The sequence below is a fragment of the Equus caballus genome, chromosome 4 (assembly GCF_041296265.1).
Source record: "Equus caballus isolate H_3958 breed thoroughbred chromosome 4, TB-T2T, whole genome shotgun sequence".
Classification (NCBI taxonomy): Eukaryota; Metazoa; Chordata; class Mammalia; order Perissodactyla; family Equidae; genus Equus; species Equus caballus.
Window position 1 is genome coordinate 37,054,604 of NC_091687.1, and position 23,357 is coordinate 37,077,960.

At 36.8% G+C, this 23,357-nt stretch overlaps 2 protein-coding genes across 4 annotated transcripts in view; one reads left to right on the forward strand and one right to left on the reverse strand.

Moving 5' to 3' along the window:
• The first annotated feature begins 7,547 nt into the window (after nt 1–7,547).
• The window catches only part of ZNF804B (zinc finger protein 804B), a 501,979-nt gene continuing 486,169 nt past the window's right edge, over nt 7,548–23,357 (forward strand). Inside the window, exon 1 of the mRNA XM_070265637.1 lies at nt 7,548–12,999. Coding sequence (XP_070121738.1) covers nt 12,892–12,999 — 108 coding nt within the window. The 5' untranslated portion in view covers nt 7,548–12,891. The remainder of the gene's footprint in view (nt 13,000–23,357) is intronic.
• The window catches only part of TEX47 (testis expressed 47), a 29,906-nt gene continuing 22,799 nt past the window's right edge, over nt 16,251–23,357 (reverse strand). The window contains exon 5 of one of the 3 annotated variants that reach the window (XR_011438157.1): nt 16,251–16,937. The gene's annotated coding sequence lies outside the window, so the exon portion shown is untranslated. The remainder of the gene's footprint in view (nt 16,938–23,357) is intronic. The other 2 variants (XR_011438164.1, XR_002807395.2) reach the window with 2 other exon arrangements.

Genomic DNA, 23,357 nt, shown 5'->3' on the forward strand with positions numbered 1-23,357 from the left:
AAATTGTTTTATAATAGTATCATTATTCTCTGTACAATATATATGTATATATAGTACATCATTGTTTTGATATTCTATAAATTATCACTGGAGATTATTTTCACTACTAACATGAACACTGTTGAACATACTTTTGTCATAATCTTTATAAATGTGTATAATCATTTCTCTAGTATTCTTAAAGATGAATTTGCTGGATCATAGAACGTGTATGTTGTGGCAGAGACTGCTAGTCATCTAGCAAAATCTCTGTTCTTCTCTACTTCCTGGGCACCAGGAATCTCATTTCCCAGCCTCACTTGCAATTGGGTGCGGCCGTGTGACTCAGTTCTGGCCAAAGGAATAGAAGAGTGTGACTCTTTTGTGCCATCTCTGGGCCAAGGTTATTAAAAAGCCAATCTACTTCCTTCAGGTCCTCCTTCCCCTGGGCTGCCTGGAGGCGGCAGAGGGAGAGGTCTGAAGGACAGAAGCCTGGGCCCCTTAGCTGCCAGGTGGAGGGAGCTACCCTTTGACTAGATTGGGAACATCTATCAGGGGTTAGTCAACTGAAAAATAAACTTCTATTGTTTTTGAGCTGTTATATATTTTAGGGTCTTTTAAAAATTACTGTTCTATGCTAAGTAATACACTTGGTTTTAGAAGTTTTGGTACATATTACTATACTACATTTCTCAAAATCATAGTAGTGAGGATATCCCTGATGCTTTTTAATCAGCAGTATACTCAAATCTTTACAAGCAATTTTAATATTTACTAGAAAAGTCCTGCCAAGACTTTCTAGAGATTCTCCTACATTTATTCTTCCTCGTGACCGTTATAATCATGTTGCCAATTTTTCTACAAAGTCTTAAGACTGTTAAGGTTGTTAAGGCTGAAACTGATACAAAATTATTAATTTTAGCATTCTTTCATTGTTAAACCTTATATATTCTAATTATTTATTTTTATGTTGCTGTGATGAACTGTTTTCTACATATAGATTTCCAAAGTTAAATCATTTCCCTATATGAATTTCCAAGAAAGGTGGGAATTAGAGAAATGGTAGGAATAAATCTACGATTCTTCATATGGATTTTAATTTGTCTTCTATAAGGAGTATGTAAAGACAGTCTCATCAGAGTAAGCCAATTTGACCCCGAAGTCATTATCATTGTGTTTGGATATTAACGTTAATTTTTTTTTTTTAATATTGGCATCTGAGCTAACATCTGTTGCCAATCTTCTTTCTTTTTCTTCCTCTTCTCCCCCAAGCCCCCCAATACATAGTTGTACATTTCTAGTTGTGAGTGAGTCTGGTGGTGCTATGTGGGACTCCACCTCAGCATGGCCGATGAGCAGTGCCATGTCCATGCTCAGGATCCGAACCAGCAAAACCCTGGGCCACTGAAGTGGAGCACGTGAACTTAACCACTTGGACATGGGGCCGGCCCCCTAACATTAACTTTTTTCAATATCAAGAAAATAAAATGTTACCTCAGGGTTAATTTAATTGCATTTCTTCTGTGTCAACATTGATGTTCGTATGAGTTTCTAAATGAGTTTAAATTCCTTTAATGTAAATTATTTATTATCTTTGTCCACTCACATGTTAGGGTCTTAATTTGGGTAACTGTATGTATTGCAGATGGATCATCCTTCTAGTGATCTGTATTGAATTAAATTTTCTATGATTTGTTTTTACTTAATTCAACAGTCCGTGAGGAACTTATATTGATATAGGGTGTGTGAGCTGTGTATCTTATATTATTTTTTCCACAAATTGCTAATTAATTATTGTCATTTATTTATTAACATTCCCTCCTCTGTCACTTCCATAGGTTACCTATGTCAAATAAAAATTCTGTTATAAAGTTTTTCATACATTTTCACTATGCTCTATTTCTCTTCATACTACCTTTGTTTTAGCAGCACACTGTTTAATTATCAATGTTTTAAAACATAGCTTGATATCTGACTGAGTTGGCAACCCTGCCTCATAGTTATTCTACTAAAAATATTTTTGATAATCTCTCATTATTTTTGATTTTTAAAAAAGTTTTGTTAGAAATCACAGGAAAACAATTGCGAACTACTTTAATGGGGATTGTACCGACTCCTCAGAGCAACTTATGTAAAAATATCTTTTAAAAAATATTAGTCAGGGGTTGGCCGAGTGGCATGGTGGTTAAGTTCGTGCACTCTGCTTCAGGGGTCTTGGATTCACAGATGAGGATCCTGGGAATGGACCTGCACACTGCTAATCCAGCCATGCTGTGGTGGCATAACACATACAAAAAATAGAGGAAGATGAGCACAGGTGTTAGTTTAGGGCTAATCTTCCTCATCAAAAAGAGAAAGACTGGCAATGGATGTTAGTTCAGGGCCAATCTTCCTCACCAAAAAAACAAAAAACAAAAACAAAAAAATTAGTCAGTAAATCACTATTCCCATTATAAAAGAATCATAAAATATTTAAGGGGTATTTTGCTTAAAAACAAGTATTTTTTGGGTTGGCCTGGTGGTGTAGTAGTTAAGTTTGCATGCTACGCTTTGGTGGCCAGAGGTTCATGGTTCAGATCCTGGGTGCAGACCTACACACCATTAATCAAGCCATGTTGTGGTAGGGTCCCACATACAAAATAGAGGAAGAATGGCACAGATGTTAGCTCAGCAATAATCTTCCTTAAGGAAAAAGAGGAAGATTGGCAACAGATGTTAGCTCAGGGCCAATCTTCCTCATCAAAAGAAAAAATTTTTTTATTGAGGTATAATTGACATAACATTATATTAGTTTCAGGTTTACAATGTAATGATTCAATATTTGTGTATATTGAAAAATGATCATCACCACAATAAGTCCAGTTAACATCTATCACCATACAGTTACAAAATTTTTTTTCTTGTGATGAGAACTTTCAAGATCCACTCTCCTAGCTACTTTCAAATGTACAATACAGTATTATTAACCATAGTCACTATGCTGTACATTACATCCCCATTCATTTTATAACTGGAAATTTGTACCTTTTAACTTCCTTCACCTATTTTGCCTACCACCCGCTCTCCCCCTCAGGCAATCCCCAATCTGTTCTCTATATCCATGAGCTCATTTTTGTTTTGTTTTTTGAAAAATAGGCATTTTTTAATGAGAACTAAGAAACATGTGATTACTTGCTGCCAGAAATAAAATTAAAATAATACTATATGAAGGGCTCTCCATTTTTAAAAAAATTCAAATACACATACAGTCTCTGTGGCAGGGATTTTGCCTCACTTCACGTGTCACCAGATGTGTGGCCATGGTCCCTGATAACTGTATGGGTCTTACATTCTGTATTTCCTTTAATATGGGAGTCTAGGAACCTTCAAGAAGACTAGATACTATGTCTCACGAAGCTCGGGGTTTGAAACGATAAGCTTGATATTGCAAGAAGTCAGGAAATGAAGGTTTTTTTTGAGAAATGGAATTATGTTTCTATATGGAAGTTAATTAGATATTATGCCTTATAACCAATATGATCTAATTCATAATGAACGTATTTTATGAAAAAAATAAAGATTTGAATTTTCATTAAGACCGTTTTGTGGCGGTAGTGTGCCTGTTCAGTAGATTTGCATGAAGCGTGATTAATGATAGCTAAAGAAATAGTCTTACAGGTAGAGGGAGATGAAAAATTATTCTAATAAAAGAACATTTTATAGGATAAGCATTTCAACATCCTTCCCCCCAATTCGTTGAAATTTTGTGACATAAAACACCTATGTGAAATGGTAATGAGATAAACCTATTAGCCTGTGCTTGTTAGTGTGATTCGTTTACCCTGAGCATGAGTTTTCTACGACAAAAGCTCACAGTTCCACTTTCTAGAGACTGCATAAGGCATGAAGCAAATAACTAGTTCAGCACAATTTGACAGCACAAATGCAAACATTACTAACCAATTCATCTATAAATAATTGAAAATGTGAAAATAACTATAGTAAAAACTAATGTTTCCCGGTATGTTATTATTGTTACATTGCTAGATTACATTCTCAGTTTCCTTCCCTTTGAAAGCATGGACACCTCTGAGAAGACCAGATCCATTTTACAACTCACATAGGACTTTTCATGCGGCTGATGGCATAACTGTTTTTACATGTCTTCCGTCTAATTTAAGATATAAGATCCTTGGGTCATGTGACATGAATGATTAATATATGAGTTCATATTTGGAATAAAAAATATAATAAATACTATTAATGCAAAATAATATTAATAAAATTATGGAACATGCATGGAATGAATGCATTGTAGAGCTTGTTTATTTCAACTATGGTTTCTGACACAGGTATAGTGGTTAGTACAATCTTTATTCTGGTTGAGTGATTATGGATTTTTTTATAATTATAGGAAGAAAACTGTGACATATTCAGCATTTTCTTACTTGAAATAAGGGCAGGCTTTATGGGCATGTGACCTGTGTGGTCACACAGGGTCCCCACTGTGAAAGAACCCACATTTGGTTTAACGTTCTGGTATTGCTTCCCTGAAATTCTTAATGTTTGAACAAGAGGGCTCTCCTTTTTATCTTGCACTGGGCCCTGTGAATTATGTAGCTATCCTGCCTGTAACCAAGTGCTGTAACCAAGACTCCCTTGTATTAAAATTATCAATTACTTTTAATCCAAAAACTTTACTCCTCTGCAAAAATATATGTTATTCTTTCTTCTATACTTTCTTATCCTTAAAGTTCAAAAAGAGAAATTATTAAGGGTGAAACTGTCATGATTATCTTACTGGTCACATGACTTTTGATTTCAGACTAAACTCTTGCAGTTTTCTTTTTTTTTAGAAAATGTGACTGCTGTTGCAACTGCAAAGTGCATTATATACCCTCGTAAAACAAAATACAAAAGCACCCTTATATACTTCACTTGGATTCAGTGATTATTAACATTTTACACCATTTGCTTTGTCTCTCTATATATTCACACACACACAAACAGTTTTCTTCTGAATCATTTGAAAATTTTACAGTCATTTTGACATTTCACCCTGAAATAATTCAGCTTGTATCTCCTAAAAACCATTCTCCTGTGTGAGCTCGGTACCACCCAAGATATTTAAACCTGATACAACTATATTATCTAACATTATTCCAATTCAAATTTCTCTAATTATTCCCTAATGTCCTTTACAGATTTAAAAAAATGTAGCATCCAATCCAGAATCACACATTACATTTGGTTCTAATGTCTCTAATTTAGTAAAAACATGCATATTTGCTGTTTTTCCTTTAGAGGATTTTAAGCTTGTTGAAAGTTTTAGCTCCTGTGGCTTACCCTTCCTTGATCATTGAAGGAGGGTGAATGATACAGGATAAAGGACAGCGTGCTGTAAAGAATCTAGGCTTTGAGTCAGACATGCAGTAATTCTGGCTCTATCGCTCAGCTCTGTGGCCTTAGATATAGTCTCTGAATTCTCTGAGCTTCAGTTATATTAGTTATCTTAAAGCGATTGTTGCAGAGATGAAATGGCAGAATGAATGTAAAGTAACTGGCATGTGTATGCCGCTCCACAAACATTTCCTCTTTCCCTCTGTCCCTCAATTCTTGCTGATAGTGAGTTAGGATATTGTTTCTTTTTTTCAATATGTAGAGTGGGATTGAGAGGAAGAAAAAAAGTAAATTTCTATCTGCTGGTCTTAAGAACCTATATGCCTTATATAACCTCAAAAGTGGTGCGAACAGATTTTATATTTCAAGTATACTGAGATTCATTTTAAATTTGAAGAGAATACACAATAAGGTTGTATTTTGAAAGTTTGGCACCTGGAGATCAGAAAAGTAAAGTTGGGAACATGATGGTGACCACATTTCTTGGCATTTGCTGGGAGCCAGGCTCTCTTCTCTCTACAGTTTTGTCAAACTGGCACCATAGCTTTGGAAACAGTGAAATGAGAATGCCAAAATGCTATGTAAACAGCAGGGACTCCTGCTTCCCTTCCTTTATGATTCTGTCACCTGAAGTCTTTCTGAACCTTCTGTGCCTTGGAGACCCTCCCTTGAGGAGAGGTGGAAGTGTGTAATGGGACTGGATAGTCTACGATTGGGATAACAAATGTTACTTTTGGGTGTCATGTACTTAAGAGTGCTAAATCTCTACCCACCAAATAATAAAGACTTTAGCGCCATTGAGTATAGAGATTTTACAATAGTTTTTCAACAATCAGAATATAAAGCACCAAATTTTGGATGAGATGCTAGGAATTCAAATAGCGTTTATAATAATGGAATTATTTTAATTGAAGTAGAAGAATTTGTGGAATTTGACGAACTGTTTCTTAGGAGGTAGACCTAAAAAAACTAAAATATTGCAGCCCAAATTTCAGAATTTCTCATAATAACTGTATGTACACACAAACACATATAATCAGACAGAAATAATCTCTGTTATTAGTAGGTTAAAATAGGAAGCACTTATTCACTCACTTCCCAAATAGTAATTAAGAACTTCTGCATTAGCAAGGTATTGCTTTCGGTGTTAGGACCAAAGAAGTGAACAAAATGGAGAAAGTCTCTGCTTTCATATTTGTCATTCAAGAATGAGTCAACACAGAAATACATAAGAAAAATTTTAAAATATATGATGGTTTACAGTGGTAAAAAATAGGTTCTTATAGTCCTCAAAACAGTGTAGTATTGGTGAAAGAATAGACAAATAGGTCAATGAAACAGACTACAGAGCTCAGAAATTGACCCACACAGATACAGTCAACTGATCTTTGACAAAGGAGTAAAGGTAACTCAATGGAAAGAGGATAGTCTTTTCAACAAATGGTGATGGAACAACTGGACATCAATATGCAAAAAAAATGAATGTAGACACAGACCTTACACCTTTCACAAAAATTAGCTAAAGATGGAGCATGGAACCTAAATGTAAAGTGTAAAACCATAAAACTCCTAGAAGATAACATAGACGAAAATCTTGGTGACTTTAGGTTTGGTACTGACTTTTTAGGTACAACACTGAAAGCACAATTCATGAAAGAAAAAATGATAAATTAGGCTAAATTGCAATTAAAAACTTCTGCTCTGCAAAAGACACTATTAAGAAATGAAAAGACAAGCCACATATTTGGAAAAAATATTTGCAAAACGCGCATCTGATAAAGGAGTGGTATTCAAAATATACAAAGAATGCTGAAAACTTAATTAGAAAATAAGTAACAATTAAAAAATGGGCAAATTATGTGAACAGACACTTCATCAAAGAAGATATACAGATGGCAAATAAGCATATGAAAAGATGTTCAACATTGCATGTCATTAGCAACAATGTGATACTGCTACACACCTATTAGAATGGCTAAAATCAAAACACTGACAGCACCAAATGCTGGTGAGGATATGGTGCAACAGAAACTATCATCCATTGTTGGTAGGAGTGCTAGATGGTACAGCCACTCTGGAAGACGGTTTGGCAGTTTCTTATAAACTAAGTATAAGATCCAGCAATTGCATTCCTTGGTATTTATCCAAATGAATTGAAACCTTATATCAACACAAAAACCTCCTCACAAATATATATAGCAGTTTTATTGATAATTGCTAAAACTTGGAAGCAACCAGGATGTCCTTCAATAGATGAATGGATAAACTGTGGTACATCTATACAATGTATACTAGTTTCCTACAGCTACTGTAACAAAGTACCACAAATTAGGTTGCTTCAACAACAGAAAAATTGTCACACAGTTCTGGAAGCTGGAAGTCTGAAATCAAGGTGTCGGCAGGATTGCTTCCTTCTGAGGGCTGTGAGGGAGAATCTGTTCCATGTCTCTTTCCTAGCTGCTGGTGTGCTGGTAATCTTTTGCCTTCTTTGGCCTGTGGTGGCATAACTCCAATCTTCACATGGCATTCTCCTTGTGCCTCTGTCTCTGTGTCCAAATTTCCCCCTTTTTAAAGAATGCAGTTATATTGGATTAGGGCCCACCCTAATAACCTCATCTTAACTTGATCACCTGCAAAGACCCTATTTCCACATAAGATCACATTCAAGGGGGTCAGGACTTCAAGATTTTTGGGGGGAGGGGGGCATAATTCAACTGATAATGAAAATACTGTTAAAATGTTCCATTATTCCATCAATAAAAAGAAATGAGATAGCAAGCCACTAAGAGACATAGAAGAAACTTAAAATACATATTGTAAATGAAAGAAGCCAATCTGGAAAAGCTGTAGATTGCAACTATATGACATTCATGAAAAGGTGAAAATAGGGAGACAGTGAAAAGGTCAGTGGTTGCCAGGGATTTGAGGGGATAGAAGGAGGGATGAATAATGGTGCACAGGTGATTTTTAGAGCAGTGCAGCTATTCTGTATGACACTGGATACATGTCATTATACATTTGTCAAAACGCATAGAATATACACCACAAAGAGTGAACCCTGATGTAAATACTGACTTTAGTTAAAAATATTGTATCCATATTGACTCATCAACTGTAACAAATGTGCCACACAAAAACAAGACATTACTAGGGAAAACTGTGTGTTGGGGAGGGGTGGTGAGCTGTATGTGGGAACTCTCTATACTTTATGTTTGATTTTTCTGTAAACCTCAAACTTGTATAAAAAATAAAGTCTATTAATTTACTTTAAAAAAGGGGCCAGTCCCGTGGCCAAATGGTTAAGTTCATGTGCTCCCTTCAGTGGCCCGGGGTTCGCTAGTTTGGATCCTGGGTGCGGACCTATACAGGGCTCATCAAGCCAGCTGTGGTGGCATCCCACATAGAAGAACCAGAATGACTTGCAACTAGGATCTACAACTATGTACTGGGGCTTTGGGGAGAAAAAAAAAAGAGTAAGATTGGTAACAGATGTTAGCTCAGGGCCAATCTTCCTCACCAAAAGAAAAAAAGAGCATAAAATAAAAAGAACCGAAACCTCATCAAGCACCAAGAACATTTAGCTGATGCCAAATCAAATTTCAAAAAAAAAAAAAAAGTCTCCTGCAGTAGAGAGATCCCAGATAGCTCCATTAGCTCGGGTGGTTAGGAAGGGCCTCTCTGAACAGATAACATTTAAACGTGACCAAGAAGAGGTTTCTCTTGCGAAGCTCAGAGAAGAGCATTTCTAGTAGAAGGAAGAGCTGGAACAGAGACTCTCCAGTGGAGAAACTGAATGTGCTTGAGGAACATGGTGAAGAGCAGAGGAGGAGGGGAGTGCAGTAGAAGAAGGTGGGCAAGGGCTTATTTTTTTTTTTTAACAGCGTATAGTTTGAGTTTTATTCAGAATGTGATATGAAATCATCAGATGGCTTAATAGAGACGTATTAAGATATGATCTATGATTTCAAAACATCATTCTGACTGTTGGATATCGAGGATAAATTGTATATGGAGGAAACATTAGAAGCAGGGAGATTAGTTAGGAGGATATTGCAATGGTCTGAGCAAGAGTTGATGATGGTTTGGACTAAGGTGGGGCAGTGGATATGGCAATAAGGGGATCGGTTTTGGGTGTGTTGATAAAGGTAATGGAAGAGAGGATTTCTCACTGTATCAGTCATCTACGGCACAGTCATAAGTCTGGAAATGCCAAATTAGTTTTAGGCTGAAATCCATGCCCTTTGCCATTCATATCCCCTTCTTTAGGATGAAAACTCATCAGCTCAGCTATTGCTTTAAATAAATGGGCCTTGTAAAACTGCACGTTTGCTTTTCATAATGTTTGTTGTAAGAGAATTTGACCTGCATCTAAGACTCATTTAATATAGGCTTATTTTAAAGTGTTTTATTTTCCTCTCACTTTCTCTGAAAATTTTTAATTACTGGGGTTGGAAAGAAAATATCTCCTTTAGTAAAGAGATGAGTTAATACAACTAAGTTTATATCTATAGGAACTCTGCAAATAAAAACACATATTTCTGTTATTTAGATTGGACAGACCACATCTAAAATATAGGCCAGCAGTGATGGGGAGCTGTTGAATATGATGATATCACACTGATAGCTATCAATCACAATCTGGCAAGGAAAAGAAGGGAGTTCTTTCTTCATTTTAAAAACTATTCTTAAGATTGGCTGAGAATAACAAATGCACCAATTTTTGCCTCAATATTTAAGATGAATGGCAAAAAATTAGAAAGCAAAGAACAACCACAATAGATTTCAAATACGGCAAATTAACAGAATTGGTCTCACTCATTTCTAAAGAAGAAAGACCTCAAAAATTAAATAGTTTTTAGAGAAATTTTTAGAAAACAACTTCTAGAGAAAATTTAGAAAAATTATTATAGTATTTGAAACATTACTTCAAAAAGGGATTACTTTTTTTTCCTGTGGGAAAACTCACATAGGGTAATAGTCAAAAGAACAAGAATGTTAGGGTAGCCAGCAAATACTCTGAATAAAAACAATAATACAATAGGATGGTATATTTGAATTGTATACTTTTTGATTAAAGTCAGTCTTTTCATTTTAGAAAAGTTTACCTGATTCTTAAAAAATAATTAAGCATTATTAGGAATTATATCTGCTTAATGAAGAAGGCGTAGTATCCTTGGAACTGTTATTCACAGCATACGACATCATTCATTTTTCTAGTTCATTCTAGGATGCTTACACTTAAGTCCTCAATGCTGTTTGCAATTTTCATTTATGAAGAGTGAAATAGTAGTTATGGACTAAGACACACTATGTCCTTTTAAAATTCCATTTTATTCAATTTTCGGCAAAGCTTTCACCTGATTTTGAAATTTCACTATTTGCAAATACATTTGTTTTCTTTGTATAAAATCTATCTAATGTCTATACGTGAGTAATATTACTCTCAGCTTCATTAAACATTTTACAGCTCTAAGTTAAATGAACACAACATTGTTAAACACGTCACGTCTCAATAGAAAGGAAAAGTGGATGTGTTCTATCTAATGTCACTACTCTATAACTTTTTATTTCAAATGTTTTTACCAAGAAGATAGTTACCAAATAATTAAGCAATTCCTACAAGATTTACATTGCACTATCTCAGTTTCAGTAATTCTCAACTCGAAGGTCGCAGGGAACTGGCATTTTCACCTTATGAACTAAGATGCTTTCTTGAATATAAACACTTTAAAAATCCTTGAAAAAGACTATCTAAAACTTTGAAAATGGGAAATACATCTTTGTGTTTCTTAATAAAATATTAAGGATATAAGCTATTGTAACAATGTAAACAAAAAGTCAAGCCTTTATTGGGTAGTTACAAAGTTATATTAATTAGAATATCTTTTTGCTTAAGACTTTTGAGTTGCCTGAATAGGAAAAATTAAATTACCTGTTTCTGTCATTTGTGGGAGATCCTCAGTGTCAGTCAGGACGTGAATGGGGCATTGTGGGACACAGAAACGCAGAACGCTGGGGAGAGGACTGGGAGCATTAGCCTTAACCTAACTATTAATTCCAGCGCTAAGGCAAAAGAGGGAAAGGAGGCGACCCTTCCTCTTCTCCGCAGCGCAGACGGGCGAGGCGAGGCGGAGGCATTGCAGAACCCCTTAGATCAGCCACGGAGCGAAGTAGAGGTCATCCTATCTCCTGACTCTAGAAGGGCTTCCTTCTCTTTTCAGAGCACATTTCTGCACGAGTCTTTTATTCTCAGTGCAGCTCACTCCCTGGTGGCTTTATTTACAGTAAATGATACAAAGTCGGTTAAAAACCGCGTCTGAGGAGTGATTTTGGGGAGTTGTGAAGACACAAACGTCCTATACAGACCAAAGATATTTGCCTAAGGATACAGAAACGCTTGAAAGTGAATTTTTAAAACTCTGGATGCGCGCACACATACACACATGCATGTTCCATTTCTATTCCTTATATAAATTTTCTATCTAAAACTTACTTCCCCCTCCATCCATTACCTACCTACCATAGCGCATCTAATCTCTGCCCTATTTGGGGCTGCACAGCTCATCCTTACAGCCGGCTGGGAAGCTACCGCTTCTGCCAACGCCGCTGAAGAAATGCAGATCGCGAAAGAACGAAGAAAACGCTATCCTCCTGCTCCTCTCCTCCACCGCGGGCCTCCCCAGTCATCCCGGGCCCCCGCCCGCAAACACGGTGCAAAGTTGGCCCAGAGACAGGGCAGAGGGACCACGGTGCTAGGGCGGCTGATGGCAGCAAGGTGCAGCGGAGCGTCCTGCAGCCGCGAGAGCCTCCCGCCGCGGCCACCACAGCTGTCGCCCCCTCGCCCGGCTGCCGGGCGCGCCCCCTTCTCCCGGGCGGTCCCGAGCCCAGGGCTCCGAGCGGCGGCGCTAACAGCTCCTGCTCACAAGTCGCCGCGTCTCCAACTCCCTGGCCTCACCCGAGCCGGGCCGTCGCCTCCTCCGCCTCCTCTCCCGCCACTGCAGCGGGGACAGGATTTGGCGCTCCGAGGGCTCCCCAGCACCCTCCCCGCACCGGCTGCTGCTGCTGAATCCCGGAGCCGCAGCCCACAGCCAGCCCTCAGACGCCCCTGCCAGACCATGGGGACGCGCGCCTGAGCATCCCGGGGCCTGCACTTCGTGCGAAGGCGGGGGGGCGGAGAAAAGGGGAGGGGAGTTCTTGATTCCCAGCGGACCCAGGAAGTTCTCCTTAAAAAAAATATATCGCCTGCCCGCGGTTGAGCAGCCACGTCGTCAGAGCAGCATGTGGACTGGCTCGCCGGGTCCCTTAAGTGCTTTGTGGCTGCCGCTGCCGCCGCGGTCAGAGCAGCCGCTGCCGGCAGCAGGAGCCCCGCGCGGGCCGAGGAGCGGGACGCGCGGCCGCAGCGTCCCCTGCTTACTGCTGGCCGCTTCTTCTCGGGAGGTGGCAGTCACTGTTGCTGCTGAGAAACCAGCCCGCATTTCCAGGGCTAGTCGCCTGGTGAGGAGTTGAGACTCTGCGCCTCCCGTCTGGACCCACATGGCTTGTTACCTGGTCATCAGTTCGAGACATCTCAGCAATGGGCACTACCGGGGCATTAAAGGAGTCTTCAGAGGGCCGCTCTGCGAGAACGGATCTCCTTCTCCGGTAACCTGCACACACACACACACACACACACTCACACACGTTCAAAATCAGCATAAACAAAAAGAGAGATTGTCCTGGTGCAGTGAGTGGGTGGTGGGTATCTACCTTACCCATAGGTATATTGGATCTGTTTATACAGTTTATTGACAGACTGTTACACAGTGAGGGGTGTGTGTTTACATGTGTATTTTCAACACAGTCATTAGCATCTACAGCGCTATGGATGCAAATGTTTACCGAATGCAGTTAACTGCAGGGCTCTGAAGGTAGTTCGTGTGTGCTATGTCAAGTTATGAATCTGCTGATTTGGGCAATGTAGGAAGTTTGAGTGCCACTTTATAACCATGCTTTGTGTAGTCATCCATCGGGATTAGCTTAATGCTGCTGTTACTTTATAAGAAAAGAAACTCTTTAAAGATTTTGCATCAGGGTCCTGGCAAAAGGAAAAGTGTTGGATGACGAAACTTGATCAAATCTAATGCTTAACTGTGTAGGTTCTTTAAGGAAAGCCAAAGAGTTCTTTGTGAAAATACCAGTTGGATGGCTTGTTGTACTATATACAAATGTATTTACATGCAATTTGAGTGATTGCTATTTAACGTAGCAAACTATTCAATTTAGTTTACTATTTGATTTATTCAAGCATTTTTTATAAAATGATTTTTTCCAGAATCTGACTTCAATATATTACTAATGCATTCTTTGGTACATACTGTATGCTAATATTTTAAGGGTTCAAGTGCATTTCGAGAAAAAAAGTCATGATATACCAAAAATAGTTTTGGGTTATTAATAAGCGACTAAGTGTTTAAACTTAAGAACAACCTTTCTAGTTTAATGTAAAAACCAAGATTTTGTCTGTATGATATAAAGAGGGCAAACTTAAGTTGCCTGATTTTTATTTATTTTTGCTACTTTCCATCATGGTTTAATGCTTCATTAGCATAAATTATTCAAAACTGAAATATATTATAAAAACCTTTGATTAAGTGCTATATGTGTTTTGCATGAGAAATCTAAAATCACAAAGTGCAAGTACCCAGCAATATCACTAGGATTACTAATTATGGCAAAGTATTGACTCACATGCTTTTATGCACTGTATAAAGTGGGTCATTGCAAACCCCCTTCCCAACTATATGCTACTGAATTAGAAGTGTTCAATGGAATGTACTGTTTATGTTGGCACTGACAATTAAATTCATTGGGTTAGTAGAATATTGGAGAGTTTTTGTTGAATAAAGTCCATGGTCAATCCTTCTGAGCAGCTGGTCTGAATCCTTCCTATTTTTAAAGATTCTCTGGATTGGAGTTTCTGCAGTCTCAGCAAACCACCTTCATGTCTAACAACTCACAGTCTCACAATCTTCCTTATTGCAAATTTAAATACTTCAGATTCTTCTTTAAGCTCATTTCATCTTGAAAAACCTAGAATGCTCTGCCTTTCTGATAGGAATTGTTTTTCAATCCTTTTATAATCTCTGTGGCTGTCTTCCAAAACCCTTTCTTTGGTTATGGAAGTCTGAATTGGATAATGTGTTCTAGTATACGTGCCTTAATAATTCACAGGATAAAGAGAGAATTACTTCATAGTTCCTACATTGTTTAGTTCTATTTAAGTTGGTTAGAATATGGTGTTAATCTTCCCAAATTTAAAGAGTTTGCAGAGGAAATATCTGTCACATGATCAAAAAGTGTCCTTCCTTCCCTGCTATGGTCAGTCATCTCTGGGGATCCCAACTGACCCCACAGAGACTGGACATACCAATGTGGATTTGAGAAGGCAGCCCATAATCCACGTGGTTCTTCTGGCTGACCAGGCACTCACTTCACAGGATACTATTCTTATTCACTACTTGGCTGGTTTTTACTAAATACTAATTCATTTACTTTTATCTAGGAACTACACTTTGACTTACTGGACTGTTCTCTCCAATATTTAATATTCAAGTGTGCTTAAATTACATTTACCTCATTTAAAAAAGATCTAAATTAGTCTGTATATGTATTTCCTAAATCTGATTTGTCTTCTTTTACATTTTACTATAGAATTTGAATGACTTTTTCAAGGTTTGAATAGTTTCTTACGTGAGCCGGGCAGTATGTGAAAAAATGATGTTCATTCATTCATTCTCTGTCACAGGCAGGTTGTTGAGATAAGTCAGAATTGCCTTCACATTACATAACACTTAGTCTTTCTCCCTAAAGTGAAATAGGTCACTACCTTCTGGATCCTAGAGCCTTGACCATTTAAGTAATAGTTTCTTGGTCTAGATGAGTTTGTTTTCCTTCTTTATTAATGAGTTGTGAAGCATGAAACTAAAAACTCTGGTTATATATCATTTCTTTTTTATTTTCAGCAATACAAACCCATAGTTCCTTTCATGTTGACATAAATTTATTGTTTTTTTTCCATCAGCATAAATATTAAACTCACAAATCCCAAAGATACAGTCATTTGTTTTTTCTTAAAACACATAGCTACTCTCTGGGCTGGCCCCGTAGTTGAGTGGTTAAGTTCGCGTGCTCCGCTGCAGGCAGCCCAGTGTTTCGTTGGTTCGAATCCTGGGCGCGGACATGGCACTGCTCATCAAACCACGCTGAGGCAGCGTCCCACGTGCCACAACTAGAAGGACCCACAACGAAGAATATACAACTATGTACCAGGGGGGTTTGGGGAGAAAAAGGAAAAAAATAAAATCTTTAAAAAAACCAAACACATAGCTACTCTGAAAATACCTCTTTTTCAAATTTAATGCCCAGAATGGTTTTAAATTGACATCAACAACTTTAATTATTTCCACTTGCTATGACTCCGTTTATCTGGGCCTGTGGATTAGGATACCATTTGTTGATTTAAGTCACTCTCACTTAGTGCTACAATACTTCAACTTTGGTTCTCACTCTTTTAATCGAAGAGTCTCTCCTTTCTATTTTAATTTATATTTTTCTGCTTTAATAGATATAGCTATTTAAAAGAGGCACATACAATTATTGAATGAGACTATTTTGTAACTTCGTTATAGAAAAGAGAAAAAGCCACAATTCTTTTTGATGTAATAAGAGTTTCTTCTTTTGTAGTTCTGATATAAATACACTTGGATAATATGAATTTAACATTTCAATATCTTATAAATATAATTCTTCAGTTATATATTTAAAGTAGTTATATATATTTGTCATATTCAAATCATGTGTCTGTAGAATCTGAACACATGATGTTAAACTGACAGTACAAAAGGGAATGATTATATTTATATACATTTTTATTTCAAAAGATTTCATTTACAAAACATTGAGTCATTATACGGAATTCTTGTAATAAATACTTAGGGGGATACTTGAGAAATATATAAAGTATTTTACCCCAAACAATTTTTACAGATCAGTAAACTGAAAATCCTAGAGTGAAATTCAGCTCCTAGCTTCTGCCGGTGTCGCAATCCAATGTACAAATCAGGATAGATGCGGAGAGGGCTGATGGCCACTCTGAGTTTATTATACCCAGCATTTCAATATATACATAGCTTACATCTGTTAAACATACACAGTTGTTCTGGACAATGTAATTAGCGAATGCCAAGAATTCTTAGTGATTTCTCAAGGAACCCTCCCTCGGCCTCTGTTTTGATATTATCATGTTATTGCTGTGCTCCTATATTTTATCTCGCAGCATGCAAGGCCTCCTAGGCAATGGCCCCTCTTGCTCCTGATATCGTGTCTCCATCTGTGCCCCCGGGCGACCAGTGCCTGGCTTAGGTTGCCTCCCCCTGGAGGTCTTATCCGTCATTGGCTAACTGGCCTTCTCACCTCCGGGTCACAGTTTGTTGGCAAGCCTTTTCTGGTGCTTATTAACCCTTCCTACATCAGGGGCAGCTACAGCTTCAAGGTGAAAACATGTAAATGTCTTGTCTGTTGCATCTCTTCTTTTTGGAGACCTGGTACGAAAAAATAGCATATTACTTTTCATCCTAATTAGAATGTGAATAATTGATTTGAGGTAGTCGATGTTACTTTAAATCCAGGAATAGATTAAAGAAAAGAAAATGACAGACAGTATTGTATAGTACTTGATGGTAAAAGTGTTTAATTTTAGAAAATAAATTTGCATCCTCCCACATTTTAGGATATTTAACCCCCCATCACAACTCTAATACAGTATGACTGAATGAAGACTGAAAATCAGCATGAGATGCACACACACACACACACATATAGATACACACACACAGACATAGATATAGATATAGATACACACATTGCTATCAGTGCTCAAGCATAAGAAGTTACCTATATATTACATCATAGAGTCTTTTGCCATTAAAGATGTTAACAGTAAAACTTTGTTACAATAGCTGAAGTATTCGTTAAGAAAACAGTCTATAGGTGAATTCATTTTCTCGTGAAATTCTAAGTTCTTCTATAACTATGTTTGATTTCAATAAAACTAACAATATCCTCCATGTAGTGTTGAAAACATATTTTAATAGATTCTTAGTTATTTTATGTAATGTAAAATATTGTCTCAAATTTAGATTTGAATATGGTTTGTTATAGTTTACTTAATCTGTGTGTGGTTAATAGTAAGACTATCATTCAAGATGTCTATTGATCAAATGTTAATAATAATTATAGCTGTATATTTTATCTGTGGTATATGTTCAGCTTGTTGCCACTCTTTTGAAGCTTAGATGGAATGATTCTTCTTAAGAAGTGCTTCTTCCTGAGAGCACCATAGTCAGACGTCCAGGAATATCTGTTTCTGGAAATGCCTATTGTTTCCCTGAAACATTGGATGTGAAGGAAATTCCAGGGATTTTGCTCTGAGCAACAGATCAGGGCCTTGGATTTTGTTATTTTGTTTGGTTTAATGATCTTATCCTAGGTTATATGTATGACTAAATTGCCCAACAGAATGAAGTGACATACAAATAAGCAAGCATTTTAAATGGACTAAAAAATCCTATAAATATCCCTTTTAAAAATTACAAATGCATATTTATAAATGAAAAAAGTTCTAGAAAAGGTTAATTACCTTGAGAGTACATCTATTCAGAGAACTCCTTAAATGAGTGCAGTTACCACCTTGTTCTTTTTTCTAATGCCTATAACTTCAATTGTATGTATTTTCATTATGCTTAATAAGTACATGTTAAACACATCCAAAAATGCTCTCAAACTGATGCACTTTTCATGTGCCAGATATAATTATGAAGATATGCTCTCCCATAGAGAAGTTACCTGCCTGCTCTTCTTGAATCATGAATACATAATACTACCTTTCGTAGTGAAACTTTTAGATATTTTCAGCGACGAAGACTCAGTCACTATTCTTGTAATACGTTTACTTTGTTATGTCAGATATTGTATTAAGCAACTTCATTCTTCTCATTGCCTTTTCAACCCTTTTTTCTCTCCCCCAATTAACTGGTTTCAGAAACTTGTGTTTGGCATTTATGTTTTCAAAAGTCAGTATCAAATTTCTAGAACTTAAATGTGTGTTTACCTGAATTCAGAAAGTTTCTATGATAGGAAGAATCAGATGAGTATGTGAGTGCTATAATTTCTGAGTTTTATTAGATTATATTACATTTATTTAATAATTAAAATTTGAGGGTCAAATTCCTTGATTTGTTTATTTTGGACATAGAATTTAGATAAACTATTTTAGGTTTCTGCCCCATGCTTTGGAACAAAATCAAAATAAAACGTATTGGCATCATGTGTAGGATAAATGGGGATGGTATTTACATAGAACGTAATCGTCTGTAGTTAAAAATAAAAACAGTGTTAGCTGTAACTGTGAAATCTTTGTTGTACAATGTGTATGCACTAAGATACATATTTTTCATGTGTTGAGTATTAACAGAGCTTGAAACTCAGTGGGTTTAAGGCTATATTGGGAGCAAGGAGCAAGAAGAGTAATACATATTTCAAATAACTTTCTGAAGTGCATTTCAGTGTGAATTTAGTTTGTTCAAAATACACATTGTCAGAATAATTCTTTAGTATATAAGTACATATTTTGTAGAAAATAATTTGGACAAAATTGAAATAAAAATGCTACTGCTTGAAAATGTCTTTTGGTTTTAACAAATAAGGTTTTTCAAGTAATCCTTATAAAATGACAGGTGACAGCCTTTTGTAGATAGATGTTGTAAATCAGTTTTACTTAGTGGATAAGATCTGGAGAGAGAAATTAACTATTTGATATGTTTTTATGAAAAAGTATAGTTGTAATGATGATAGGAATACTATCCCAATTGCTAAGTTCCATAGTCTCTCTTGTGTTGGAAGTACTTATTGGACTTGAAAAGAAATTCTGGAAAGATGAAGTACATCATACCTTAGTCAACATTCTCACTTGTAACTAAGACCGTTTTAGCTTATTTAAGACAAAAAATGTTTACAAATATATTATATAGTATTTAAAATGGAAAAGACTGTTTAAAATATTCACTAATGATCTTACCTTTCCTGAGATGGACCTCTGATACCATGCATGGAACTAAACTCTTCTTCCATTCAAATATGATAACCTAAAATCTAAATATACACTTCTGAAAAACTAATAGTATATTTTTTCTTCACAGATAAAGGGAGCCATATAGTTAATTATTTTTCTTTACTTTCTTGGGTAAGAAACCCAGAGACAAATCTGTGGGTCAACAAAACAATGGGGATTAATGTTGGCTTTCAGAGCAACATGTTTCTCCACCCTGCTCATCTCCTCTAAGAGTCTGGCTCTTATTTTAATTTTATTTTCCATGGTTCTCATTCTTTTAAACTTGTATTTTATTGTTTTAATGTATAAAGTTTCATATGACTTAGGTCTGTTGTGAAAGCAAGTCAAGCTATAAATAAATAGTAAAATATAGAATATCCAAATATAGGGATGCCACTCAGGATGTGGTCCTGGACGGCTTTGAGAACGATTCATAGAGAGTATTCATTTTGTTCACTTGTAGCAAGTGTAATTAGGGCTGCCAAGTTTTGCTTTGACAATTGGCAAATTCCTTTTGGCAAATTTTACCTCACTTTTGTGTGGGTGTAAGAGGCAGGATATAGCTTATTTTGAAATGGATACTGCCAGCTTGTTTTTTTCTAAACAATCTTTTCCCTCTCTGGCATTCTTCTTGCCATTGATCCCTATTCCTTTCACTAACATGATTATCAATTTTTTCAATATCTTTTTTGGTTTGTGCATAAGTGTTGGCAAATACTTCTAACTCTAGAGGCACAAATCTCTGCAAATGGTGAGAACCACCCCTTTCTGTTTCCTCCCCCACCAAAGCATGCAAGTTGCTTCTCTGTTCACCAATCACACATAGCTTTCCTCTCTAGCTCAGGATTTAGAGCTTCCCCCCATATCTCCATTCAAAACCCACCTACCAGTATTCTTCCCCTGCTCTCCTTCCCACAGCTATTACTCAGCACTTCACTTGTCCCATGTACCTCCCCAGCAATAGACAAATACAGTCGGTAACCCCCCCACACACATATGTCCTTTCCAGATCTCCATTTTGCTAAGAATAATTATATTCCCTAACATCTTTCTTGGCAAGCAAAGGCTATATATATGCATTTCCTCTTTGTGAATGAAACAAATACCATATTCTAAACAAAAAATAACCATTGGATCCCTTTTATGAATGATGGAGGTGATGGATGCTCCACTTAAGTCTGACCCTTCCTGTTGATTTGCTTCATCTGAATGTGAAGTCATGAGACGTAGAAGTGGCCATATTAATTACATTAACATTATCTGAAAATAGTCAAAGTCCTTGGGTGATATCTAAGAGTCATCATGATCCAGCTGCTAACTACATCTTCAGCTTTAACTCTATTCTTCCACCTGAACCTATGCTCCTGCCATACTGAACTACTCAGAATTCTTGACTATGACGAGTGTTTATAGACCTTTATGACATTGTACATTCTGTTCCCTCTGCTGCATGTTTTGGGCCATGTCTTACATAATCTTTCAGACTTAATTAAAGAATTGGGTCCTCATGTGAGTCTACACTGAGTTCCCTATCATGGGTCAAATGTTTCTTTTGCAGGCTGCCATCACATCCATTGTTTGCCTTGATTATCATTGAACTGTATTTGCTTATTGATCTCCAGTTCAGCAGGAGATGTGAGATCCTTGGGGTCATGTCTGCCTTGTTATCCTTACATCCCCAAAGCTGAGCAGAACTTCTGGTTTATTATGGATTTGAATAGAAAACAAAAGGATTTCAATAGAAATTTAATTGGTATAAATATGTTTCCTTTGGTCTTGCTGGTAGCTCCCTGAGGAAAACTTTTCCTTAGAGAATTTTTTTCCCATGTTAATCAGAATCTTTTAGAATGCAAATTGTTCTACTGATGGATTAAGTGGTCACTGTTTTCATGGTAATACTTCTCACTTTAATATCTACCAAGATCATTTGGCCGATTGCTTCAAGTATAATTTAATACTTCCTATTAATCGAAATTACAGAGTGCTTTATTCCATGTAAGCATTTTAGAACATCTTTTGTTAAAGTTCACAAGAGACTGAAGATTGGCTATATATAAATGGATGAAATTCGTCCTTGAGTTAGTTCGGCCATATTTTTCATTGGCACATATTTAATAGCTTCTGAGAAATGAATTATAAGTTAGGAACTTGATCATTCCCTTCTTGTTTAGGAATGTGTAGTAAGGAAGAAAACAGTGGTGCTTACACTTTTCCTTTCTTTCTTTTTCTTTCTCTTTCTTCCTTCTTTCTCTCTCTCACTTTTGTTTTTTTTTCTTTCTTTTGAAAGAGAGACAATCATTCTCTGATCAGTGGTCACTATAGTCCTTGAGAAAGCATCATCCTGGAGTAGCCACAGGGTGGTTGTTGCATAAATGCCACCACTCTCCAATTGCCTGAACTTATCAGTCACACACTTTCCAACAAGGCGTTTTTAGCACATGCCTTTCTTGAATCAATCAGGGTGTGGTCGCTGTCCACAAAAGAAGCTTGGACTTCTTCTAAACAATGAATTTTAGCTAAAATATCTAGCCGTCTAGGGTGGACATGCAGGGAGATAGTAGTACTCTCTGGAGTGGAGAGAATCAGGTTTATTTTATGGTCAATTTCTTAATACGAATAAACTTTTGTTACAGTTGTTAACAGGTATTTGGGTTTTTTGCCTTGTTTATAAAATATAAATTTTGGAAAGGCCCTTAGCAATCTAGTTTAGCCTCCTGCTATATAGTTTTGAATATATCACTGTGATAGGCAGAATAATGACTCTCCAAAGATGTCCACATTATAATCTTCAAAACCTTTTAATCTGTTATTTTACATGGCAAAAGGACTTTGTAGATGTGACTAAATTAAGGATGTTGAGGAGATTATGCATGTGGGCTCGGTGTAATCACAAGGGTCCTTATAAAAGCAAGGCAGAAGTGTCAGAGTCAGAGAGAGAGCTTTGAAGATGCTATGCTGCTGGCTTTGAATATAGAGGAAGTGGCCACAAGCCAAGGAGTGCCCGTGACCTCTTGAATCTGGACAAGGAAAGTAAATGGATTCTCCTACAGAGCCTCCAGAAAAATCATAGCTGTGCTAACACCTCGATTTTAGCCCATAAGACTTCTGACTTTATGGACTCTAAGACAATAAATTTGTGTTCCTTTAAGCTGTGGTAATTGGTTAGAGCAGCCATAGGAAACTAATTTAACCACTCTTAACACGGTGAACATTTCCAATGGTGAGGGGCCTCTCTGCCCACCAAAGCGACTGACCCTCTTTTGAGACGAATGTAATTAATGCTGAATCTCCTTCTGCTTTTACCCAAATGTCACTGCCTCCTTCTTCCTTTACTCACTGGGCCTCAGTTCGCCCTTTAGAAGCAAGAGGGTAGATCTGCCCCCTCTTCAACATGACATCCTTTCAACTATTCATAGACAGCTAATGATTTTTGTTGTTAAATCATGTAGAGGACTGAAAAATTTGTTGAGAACTCACTAATTTTCTTCCACGTATGTCACTTGCATTATTTTCTTATATATTAATTGAACTTTCTGCAACTCAAAATGCTTTATTATACTTTTAATGTGATATAAGTTTTGAAACATACTGGTGGTTTTTGTATGCTTGAAAGTTGGTAAATTTAGTAAAACATTATCATATATTTAGAAAAATACCATCCACACTTTCAAATGTGCCTACTTTTTCCAGATATTTCCCTTTTACATTGTATACATCATCTATACAGAAGATAAACTTAAGACCACAAAGACCAGATCATTTGAAAGGCACATCTTAAGGCTATCTTTCTTAATTTGTTTAGACATTTGCAGATGCCTAAATGGAAAAAAGCATTAGTTTTAAATAAAAAGTG